General features: G+C 43.9%; 1 protein-coding gene across 1 annotated transcript in view; it reads left to right on the forward strand.

Annotated features, from left to right (window-relative positions):
* Positions 1–11391, forward strand: part of NCKAP5 (NCK associated protein 5) — a 776078-nt gene that overhangs the window by 289138 nt on the left and 475549 nt on the right. The window contains exons 5-7 of the mRNA XM_049615277.1: positions 2847–3547; positions 4028–4363; positions 4865–5043. Of these exons, the coding sequence (XP_049471234.1) occupies positions 2847–3547; positions 4028–4363; positions 4865–5043 (1216 nt within the window). The remainder of the gene's footprint in view (positions 1–2846; positions 3548–4027; positions 4364–4864; positions 5044–11391) is intronic.

Here is an 11391-nt window from a genome sequence, read left to right on the forward strand (position 1 = left end):
ATAATAACTGTGACACCCAATACAAACTTCACTAACACAAGGTCCACCGCTACAAACATATGGCCTTTACCAAAGTCTAGGAACTATTCTAAGATCTTTAATTATATTTAAAGTTTAATTTCATAAGTATCCCAGTCTTAACAAATCCAAAACTGAATCCCTGTTCCTTCCACCAAAATTTGCTCCTCCCATAGGCTTCCCCATTTCAGTTAATAACAACTCTATGTTTTTTGGTTGCTAAGGCAAAACATTTGGAGTTATTCTTTACTTTTGTTTCTTTTTTTCCCCCAATCCCCTGTCCTGAGCAGATATTATTGGCTCTAAATTCAAAACAATCCTAAATTGCCACCAGTTCTCATTATCCATCTTGCCATGGCCCTGTCTATCCTCTCTCACGTTGAGTCTAAGAGTAGCCTAATAACAGGTTTTCCCATGTCCTCCCTCCTTTTCCACCTGTAATTTACAATATAGTAGTCAGAATGGTCCATTAAAACAAAAGTCAGATCGTGAAACTTCTCTCCTCAAAACCCTCTGTGTCCCTGTCCTTCCATATCCCTTAGGGTAGAAGCCAGTCCTTAAATTGGCCCATTAGGTCTCACACAGTGATCTGTCCTTTCAGACCATCTCCATTAACCCTCTGTACTCGCCCTGTTCCATCCCTACTACCCCCCTGCAGTGTCTTCACTGGGCTCAATCCTAAGGGCCACTGTACCAACATCTTATCTCTGACACCTGCATGGCTTCCCTACTCCCTCACCTCTTTTAATCATGCACTTACACTTAGATTCTCAGTGAGACCTTCACTGAGCTCTCTGTTTAAACTTGGATACTGCTCAGACTTCCTTGCTTTGTCTCCATAGCACTGATTACCTTATAACAGAGAATACGATTTCCTTATGTATTCTTTCCGAATGTCGTTCTTCCCCTCCAGAATGTAAGTTCCATAAAGTCAAAAATATTTGTGTGATTTTTTTTCACTCATATAAGTAATTGAAAGAACTAGACAGGATATATTTTGAAGTTAGAACAAAGGACTTGATGAATTGGAGGTTGGGACCACCCATTATGCCTATGGCCAATTGCTTGGCCCTGATGCAATTGAAACGACCAACCTGAGAGAAGGACATAGCAGAACCCACGATGGTGCCTGCAGCCTGGCATCTCTCAGCTTAGCTCTTTTCTCCCCTGGGCAACAGCAGTTTCCTGGACACTGTTCTTTAGTCACCAGCATGAAAGTTGATTCTGATGGAGAGGACTTCTTCAGAAATCCTTATTTCTTGGCACCATGTTGATGAATCTTTTAATTAAAAGTCTTAATATTAATAACACATTAAACAAATTGACAATGAAAAACTTCAGATGTTTAAATATTGATAAAAATGTCTTAAAATCTGATCAGAAGCTGCACTTGACTTCAGATTATTTACATACTGGGAAAAGTAACACTTGAGCCTCTTTTCCCCTCACCTATCAAGCAAGTCACAGTGATATATATGATTTTAATCCTGACCTGTAAATCAAAATTCCAAACCATCAGCCCATAGCTACATATTGCTATTGTAAGCACCACTGGGCTATAAGAAAAGTAGAAGACACAGTATCTGCCTAGACAAGTGGGCACTTAATGTGGCATGCCCACATTTCTCACCGACAGCACAAAGCAAAAGAATGCTTTTGAGCACCAATTTCAAACTGTGTTAAATTTTCACAGTATACTTATTTTTGCATGGCTCTTATACCTATCCGAATAAATGGGTTAAAATTTTCCCCTTCAGCTTTTCAACTGGTGATGTGTTTATCCAACCAATTATTCTCCCCAACAACTACCGTCCTTCAGGGCAACTGAACATTTTCTAGCACTTGAGAAGAATGTACAAAACCATACACAATCCTGCTGGTTGTATTCTTGATGCTTTAAGAATTGTTTATGTATATGTAGGACCACTGTTATTTTCACTGATTTTTAAAAACTTTTGCCTTATTTCTTTGTAAGGGTATAAGCAGTAGATCTATGTGTGGTTATACTGAAGTGGCACATTAAAATAGTTCAAAGTATAGCACCTTATTTCATCTGTAGAAGAAACTAGTTTGGAAAAATCATTTTTCGAAGTTATCACTTTCTGTTAAAATAGATTTTCTTTAAAAAGCATTTTCACGAGAAAATGGGAAAAAAATTATGAAAATTCTTTAAGCTCTAACTTGGGGCTAAGTTCAGTATTTTCTTGTCCAGAACAAATGTTCCTTTTATCTCCCAAAATGCCAACACGACTGGAAGGGCTGTGCTTCTTTGCCACTGACAGGCCGGTTCTCCCTCTGTAAGCTTTATTTCCAAATGTACTTGAGAATCAACTTCTGACTCCAGACAATTGGCTGTTAGTTCTAGCTCTTACCTGCCAATTACAATACTTTGGGTATCTCTGCCAGTCTGTGGGTCAGCCTGATAAGATTACAGGACCTGTTTGTGTAGTTCATTAGCAGAAATTCGTTCCACCCAGACACAGCAGGCAGTGGCTTGGGATGGGGGTGGGGTATGCCAGGGCCTGCCAGGGTGGATTGATTTTTCTTACTAGGAACTGGGAAAGGAAAACAGTATTTCGCTTTGGGGATCCCCATTTCCCATTTCAGTTCCTCTGTTTGGGACAGACAATGGAAGCCTCTAGGACCCTCTCTCCCAGAGCTCAGCCCCTGTCGCCCCCTCGCCCCTGTGGCCTCCTCCTCCCCTCCCCGCCCCTCGCCCACCGGCTTCCCCAACTCCGGCTCCAGGCGGAGATTTGTCAGAACCGTTCGGTTGAGACTGATTATGATTGCAGCAGATGGGCTGGATTTGACAGCCCGATCCTAAGCAGCTTCTGATGGGGGTGCCGCGGAGGGGCGGGGAGGGGGAGAAGGTGGGGGGCGGGAATCTGCGGGCCGGAGCCGCCCGGTAGGAGCGCACTGCGCAGCCCCGCCAGGCGCTCCAGGGCAGCTCTTTAACGCGCCTCAGGGAGGAAAGTGGCACGCAGACCCGAGGGGCCTCCCGGAACGCGGGCGAAACGTCCCATTGCTGGGAGGGCGCGGAGACACCCAGAGGCAGGCGCGGGGAGACCAGTGGAACACAACAAAGCGGAAGAGCTCCTGGGAGCGCGCGGTGTCCCGGCTGCCGTGGGCTGTGCGGCGTGCGTGGCCCGGGCCACCTCTGCGCGCTCCGGACCTGGCAAGTTTGTCAACTCCGGGTTCTGCGGCCAACGCCTGGCTGCCCCCCGAAGTGACAGCACTGCAGGGTCGGCCCCCAGGGAGGGTGGCACCCACCCCGCCCCCGCCCCGCTGCAAAATGCTCCAGCACAGGCCAGGTAAGGAGACGCTAGCCCTCGCCCCTCGCAGGCGCGCCCCCTGCGCCCGAAGCCCGGGCCTGTCCACTGGCCTTTCAGCTCCGTCCTTCCTATTGGTGCCCAAGGGCTCCCTGCATCCGTGCCCGCTCCTGTGCTCTCATGGGTCTACCTCTGCCCTCCACCTCCCTCTCCGTTGCCCTTCGTTCCCACCTTACCGGATCCCGACGGCAGGGGGAGAAGTTCGGGGAGGTGGCGCGCGGTTCTGGCTCTCTTCCCCAAGTGCCTGAGACCAGACACCCCTGACGCCCTAGGCGGGACAGCGGGTGGGAGCCGCGTGCGTGTGCCTCAGCCATCTCACGGTTCACACGCAGTCCGAGCACCACACACACACACACACGCACGCACAACCTCCTTTCCACCTGTGGGGCCTCGCTTTTGTGCTGGAAGTGCAAACGAAAACACTCACACGTGCAGACATAATTCCACGTTGGAATTCTCCAGAGACTTCTGAAGGGTGGAGGGGTGGCGGGTGAGGGGGTGGATCTTTAGAACCCCAACCCACCCACGAGCAGTACCAGCTTGGCTTCTGCCCTCTCGGCCTTGACTCTCTTGTACAGATGCCAGCAGAGTGAGACATTTCCAGGCTGGACGGCAGGCTGCTGAGGTTGGCAAGGGCATTGCTGTGCCACCAGAAACCCCAAAACTTCCCACCCACACAGGCCAGTGGCTTGGTCCGCTACCTGGGCTGGCCCCTGCAGGGCACGCCCGCCTCTACCTGGTACCCGTCCCCCTCCCCCATCACCAGTGGATTCCCGACCCTGTCTGCCAAGCTCACAGCCTCTAGCCTTGACCGCCCCCTCCCTTGCTGCTGCCGCCCCAGCTCGCCAGGAGTGAGGAGTGTGTGCCCTGTTGCTACTGGCAACTACCAGTGCCGAAAGCTCAGCCCCCAAAGCAGCTTAATGCTGATTGATGGGCAGAAATACGATATTTTCTGGAGCTTAGCAGCCGCTGATGCAGAGGCCCTCCCTACCGCTGGAGCCCTGCAGACCGCCCAGGTAGCAGGCTCTCTTCCTTCTCTTCTCTAGACCCCACCCGGCCCCTTAGATAAAAAGGGTGTTAGGATATCCTCATCTTCTGGGGTTAAATTCGGTGCCAGCCTTTGCTTTCCTGAGTAATCAGCTGCTACTCCAGAGTTTCCCTTCTTATTTTCAAGGCTTCAGTTGAGTAAGATAAATGAGCCCCCAGTTCCTGGACACTACCATCTTCCTTTCTATTTTCATCCTCCACCTCTTTCCCACACCCTTTCCTGCATACAGGTCCTTAAATAGATCAACCCTTCAATGACCAGAGTGATTAGCACAGATGCATCTAAAAGCATTTTCTAAAATGCTTCTAAAATTCTCCCACAGAGAATTCGGTCATTTCCACCCCTGGAAAGAGCCTGAAAATAAGCCCATTGCTGGGATAGACTTTGCTCCTTTTGTGTTTTGTTCTGTTTTGTTTTTTCCTTTTAACCCCCTCATACTCATTACCCTAGGCTTTTTCTGGGATGGCAGCCTCCTCCTGTAAGCTATCCTGAACTAGGGCAGATTTTCAGGACTAATGGAAATACCTGCCCCAACCTGTACCACCACGCCCTGCCCTCCCCAATACTGATTGCAAAGGGCCAGATTTCATTACTGAAGGAATTATCTTTAGAAGAACTTTTTCTGCAGTATTTCTTTTCAGCACCACAGTATTTTTGCCAAGTATTTTCATTATCTAAATTGTCATGCCTAGCTTCGTTTTGCCTGTGGACATTAATTTGGACAAGTATGTGATGTTTTAGAGTCATTCGTTTATGCATCCAAACAAAACTTTCTTCGAGAGGCTTCCCCTTGCTGGGCACCAGTGTAGGCCCCCGTTGGGAATGCAGCAAAGACAAGACCCAAATGCTTATTATCATTTTAAAGCCTGTGTTACAACTGGATTGGGGTTATTGCTATTATGGCTAATATTATAACAGCACACTACATATGAGCAGGACTTTACAGTTTACAAAAGGCTTTCACAGGCTTTATCTCCTTTAATCTCGGCAGCAGGAATTTTAAATAGCAGTGATTCCACCTAAAGGCCCGGTAATACTCACCAATCCTGCTTAACAAAAAAGAAAAGGAATCTTGCAAATCATCTCAACAGCGGATGGAGCTTTAGAACACAGAATAAACAATTCAGAAGAAGCTTATGAAGCTTAGTTACTGGAATGTAGCTTAGAGAAGATAAGTGGAATGCATGGGACATGCACATTCCCAGGAAGGCATCCTGGGAAGAAAGTCCATCCTGGGACCATGGTGGCTCAGTAAACTGCTGGCTGCTGGAGACGGCGACTTTCCAGGGTTCTGGACTGTTGCCTCATCCTAGGATCTAAAAGGGGTTGGAAGCGTAAGCATGAAGTTGCTGAGAGACTAGCAAATTAAGCCAAATGAGTAGGCAGTGATGTTACTTTCTTTAGCTACAAGGCATTCTTGAGATATCCGCAAGTTTCTAGTATATATTTACTCTAGAAATGAAGCAATTTTCTGTGCTGGGAGCATAAAAAAATGAGTTTATGTACCTTGTCTGAGCCATATGAAGACAATTAAGGTTTTGATCATTTTCACCCATTATTTTGAGAACTGAGGATATCTCAGGTGGATAAGTGGCAGTGTTGCTTTTTATCATCTGCAGGGAGAATGCATGTGAAGGCTTCATGTAGATGTGTTCATTTTCTCATCGCCTCCTTAAGCATGGACAGAAGCCTTTTCTCACTTCTGGGCTGTGAATATCATTCATGACTTTTCGCCAAAAATGATTTTTAGGATGCTGGCTGATAGTTATAAAATTTGGTTGGCACTTCAGACATCTTGATAATACTCTTCCTTGTCATTTTGAAACGTTTTCTTCAAAGTTTTGCAAGCAAGGTAGTATATCATTGAGAGCTTATTATGGCCAGAGGCTGGCTGTGGGTACGACCAGATTAACCGATAAGCCAAGGAGGTAATCACAGGGCAAGGTCTGTTACTAGGAAGAAATGGAGATGACCAAAGTAGCTTTTTACTGTTTAGTACCATGTGGCTTTGTGGGAACTTTTAGATGGGTAGGTTTTGTGAGTGTCCTTTTTTTCTCCTTAGGTTTTTTGCTGGAGAATTTGTTTACCAAAGCCCATTACTCTGTATTTGGCATTGCCATATATTATTTTCATTCTTAGAAATTATAACATTTTCGTTTACAGTTTAGTTTAGAACTTGTATGTCAATGAAAAACACATAACAAATATACGTATATTTGGGAAATTAGATGGACCTAATTGGCGCTCCTCTGACAGACTTCAGCAGCTTCAGGTTTCAAAATGATGAAGTCAAGAGGGAGGTGCAGTGGATCCCAACCTGAGGCATACTGCTCACATTTCCCTGTTTAATGCGAGAGATGTAAACGGAACAGAGATTTTGGCACTGTGGTGATGATGGTTAATGTCAGCCTGGTTCAGGGTCATCAGTCTTCCCCACAACTCTCTAATATAGGGCCCACCATTCATTCATTCATTCATTCATTCATCCAATAGGTATTTCCTGGGGAGCGCTTTTAGAGAATAGGGTCTGTGCTCCAAGCCCCCCTAGTTTTTTGTTTTTTGTTTTGTTTGTTTGTTTGTTTGTTTTTCTGCAGAACTGTGCATTTCATGCCTGGCCAACAGGCATCTTCTTTTCAAATATCTGATGGTTTTGTCCTGTGGAGTTCTTGCAGGTATAGTTTGAAGGGCGCAGAATGAGGGTGTTTGAAAGGCCTTGCTGCAGTGAAGTAGTACTGAGGGCTGCTGTCTCTGACTGCAGTTGCTTCCTGGATATTCTATTCTTCCACCTATGTAAACTCTGTTTGCACATGCCCCCTTCTGCTCAGGCTTCCCGGTCAGCAGGTTGGCTCTTACAAATTTGTTGCTCTTCTCAGGGCATGGCTCTTTCACACTGCTTTCGAGAATGTAACCTACAAAGTTCATTAAGGAAGATGCCAGTAACTAGATTCTCAGGTAACTCCGGTAGGAGAGTTGAGGAAAAGGGAGGGAAACGAATCAGTTTATTCTGTGTGGGAAGATGTTGGAAAGAAGTCATAGCACTTACTGCTGGAGGTAAGTTTGTGGCTTCTAAATGGATTGTGAACTCAGAGTGTTACTAAAATTGTATGTTTCAGTGGTTAAGGGTTCAAACTTGGGAGTCTTACAGATCTGGGGTCACACTCCCATAGCATTTACTATTGATGTGATTTGGGCCAAAATTATAATCTCTCTAAATGACCTCAGTTTCCTTACCTGTAAAACATGAAAAAAAAAATATGCACTTGTAAGTTTTTAAGAGTAAAATCTAACATGTATCAAGGACATAGAACTGTCCCTAATGCACAGAAGGTTAACATATGCTATCTGCTAAGGTCTTTTAGTGTTATTTTCATATCGATTGGGACCTAGTCAGACTTTTTCACATTCAGCTCATTTCTGAACTATCTCCCAGAACCTCACAGAGAACAACCATTATAGGGAAGTTATAGTTTAAAGCAATTGCAGCTACTTTCAGGAGGAGCAAGTTCCTTCTACAAGTCTGATGACCAATTTTCTCTTTCAGGCACAAAAAATTTAGTCCATATGGTAACCCTAGAAAGTTTCAGTTAACATTAAGTCATCAAATGCCTGAGAACGGTGCTGTGCTGGGTTGCATGGAATGCAAAAATGAAAACCACAGTCTCGTTTTCTGCTTTCAAGTTCCAAGAGAGCAGGGGTTGATATGATAAATAATAATAATGATAACAGCATAGTAAGAAGGAACAGCATCATAATAAAGACACCTGTCATTTATTAAGCCCTGATGAGTGTCAGACACATTCTTTATTAAAGGAAGCAGTCATGCTGTCTGTGACACAGATGTTATTTTCTCCATTATAAAGATATTATATTATAAGAAACTTAAGTGCCAGAGTGGTGTTATTAACAAAATATTATGGGGTGCAAAGGGGAAAGTTATCCTTACCAGATAAGCCTACTTCAGGTGGTTTTTGCCAATGCTTTGAATGAATTGTTTGGAAATGTGAATGTGATTTATTTAATAACTACATTATCTAGGGTCGTGTTTGGGTTCTGCAGTCTCTTGATCCTCTACATTCTGTTGACAGCATTGTAGAAGTGAAAGAAAGAAAAGATTGGGCTTTGTTAATTAGCCAGTGAGGAATTTATCTCTGTCCTTTTTTTCTGTTCTTTGTTCATGTTCATTGCAAATGCCTTCAGGGAAATATCTTCCTTCTCTTAGAAGGCTTTTCCTTAATCTAAAGACCACATTATCATCAATAATTTTATGATTATTCTTTTAATGGCATGGGATTTAGGCTGCCAAAATGTTCTCTAATTTATACCAAGTTTTATACTCACGCATGTGCTTGTGCTGATTGCTAAGGGTGGCATTGTAAAATGTAAACTTAGTTCAGCTTACTGGCACAATCGACAAACAGTACACAACACACATTTTACCTGATGTACATCATTTTGACTTCTCCCAGATTGTTCCTCTTTTGTTTTTACTTGTAATCACTTCTTGTTTTGTGTTTTTTTTAATTACCTAAATGTATTAATATTCTAGTATTGTAGTGCCATTTTCCCCACCTTCTCCCAAGTGACAATTGTCCAAACTCAGCTGTCACTCTTCATTTTTTTTTTTTTCCTACTAAAACTGTATGAACTAGAATGTCTTCCCAAATTTCTGGAGTGATGGTTTTATCTCAGGAATAGTAAATTTGCCTAAATTACTGTAACATTAACGGGGAATCATGTAGGCTATGTAAATATTTTGTTGTGCATCTGAATTTTAATCTCTCAGAATGGTTTTTTTAAAGGAAACTTGTTTAACTCAAGAAGGCATAGATTGTTCTTTACAGTTCACCATCCACTGTGTTCTGGTTTAAAGGACTTACAGCACCAAAATTTTCAGTCAAATGTAGCATTTCTACACATAGCTGGAAGGACTTGTTTCCTGCCTTATTCATTTTCTTGTCCAGTAAGTGACTGATCAGACTGTTGCTAAGTGCCCACCATGTGTCAGGCAACATGTTGGACATAGAGTGACTATGACCAGGGCCCATTATTCTAATATGGAACAGTTAGAGACAGAAAGTTATTAGTTCTCAAAAGAAGCAAATAAACAAAAGAAACATGCAACTTTGAAATGGCATGATTCTGCACACTTCCTGCTTTTGTCAGCTTTAAGATAGTATTTCAGGCTATCTCATCCTTGTTGTCTTATGCACTATTTTAAATTGTACTTGCATTTCACTAAGACTTTCACAAGGTAGGAGCCTTTGTTCTTCTGTACCTCATAGTTCTGATTTTCCCTGAGACATTTCCAGATATTTTTTTTGCTCAGTGCTGAATGCCTAGCAGGTGTTCAATAAATGTGTTGAGTAGAGGGCAGGCGGAAAAGAAAGAAGGAAGGGAACAGGAATTTACTGTATTAGGAATTAGAAAAATATCTGATTTGGGATGTTTTCTCCTCCTCCTGAAAATCATCATGTCTCCTTAAGACCAGATTAGGGAACATATCTTTTGTATAGGACAGTCCCCTTTAGAGTTTGGTGAACATGACCTCAGGTGTGTGGTTTCTCCTTAGACATTTCAGCACTGGTGATGATTTTGTTGAAATTTTGGAATTCTCATGCTGCTTTGTGAATTTCCTTCACCCACTCTGCTAAATTTCAGTCACTCTGAGAGTTTCATTCTGACTTGACATAGTCTCCTTCTTCCTCTTTCTGTACTGAAATATTTGGAGAAATCCACTTTATTTTCATTAACAGATATTTATTCTGGGGCATCTGGGTGGCTCAGTCAGTTAAGCATCTGACTTGGCTCAGGTCATGATCTCACAGTCCATGAGTTCAAGCCCTGCATGAGCTCTTTGCTCAGCTCTGTGCTGACAGCTCAGAGCCTGGATCCTGCCTCGGATTCTGTGTCTCCCTCTCTCTCTCTGCCCCTCCCCCACTCACAATCTGTCTCTGTTTCTCTCAAAAATAAACAAACATTAAAAAAGATATTTATTGATCACTTGCACTGCACAAGATCTTGTACCAGGTTTTATGGATTCATAGTAAATCATCATAAAATGCAATTAGATATAAGTCAGTTATAGAACTAGTTATAGAGATTCAAATGCCTGCCTGGGGTGCCTGGGTGGCTCAGTTGGTTAAATGTCCCAGCAATTGGTTTTGGCTCAGGTCATGATCTCAGAGTTCCTGGGTTCTAGCGCCACATCGGGTTCTGTGCGGGAGTTGCAGAGCCTGCTTGGGATTCTCTCTCTCCTCTCTCTCCATCTCTCTCCTCTCTCTATGCCCCTCCCCCATGCGTGTTCATACCCATTCTCTCTCTCTCTTTGACAAAATAAATAAATAAACATTAGAAAAAAAAGATACAAATGCCTGCAAGGAGTATACTATCCAGGTGGAGTATGACATATCCTCAAAGGCACCAAACCTCCCCCCACCTCCCTCCTACCCCCCGCTCCCCCGCCATGTGAAATAGAAAAAGGAAATATGTGTAAAAGTAGTTGGAAGATGAAGCAACGAGTGAGGGCAGGGGTGGTTGAGACTTCTAGGACAGAGGCTTCCTGGAGGGAAAGAGAATGTAAGCTGACCCCAGTGGGCTTGGATATGAGGAAACAGGGAGAAAGAGCGAGCCAGGAGGTAGGTGACTTCCACTCAGACTCTCAGGAGGGCACTTGAGCAGCCCCCGAAGACAGGTGGGAGCAGGTGGAGAGGTGCATCAGGAACCCATTAATATGGGTCAGTGCATCCATGGTAAGCAATATCAACTTTATCCTCTGGGCTAACATTTCCCAAAGCCCATCTTCCAAAGATGGTAGTTCTGCTGGATGTAGGTGTGTAAGTCAAAACACAACCCTGTGGTTGAAGGTAGGAAAAGCTGAGAAAAAGTTAAAAAAATTTTCTCTCCTACAGAGTTTCTCAGAGGCTTTAATATGCTAATCTGCATTATTAATCTCTAAGCATTGCCCCAATTTTCTTTTTTCTTTTCTTTTCTTTTCCT

Source organism: Panthera uncia (genome assembly GCF_023721935.1).
Source record: "Panthera uncia isolate 11264 chromosome C1 unlocalized genomic scaffold, Puncia_PCG_1.0 HiC_scaffold_3, whole genome shotgun sequence".
In the NCBI taxonomy this organism is placed as follows: Eukaryota; Metazoa; Chordata; class Mammalia; order Carnivora; family Felidae; genus Panthera; species Panthera uncia.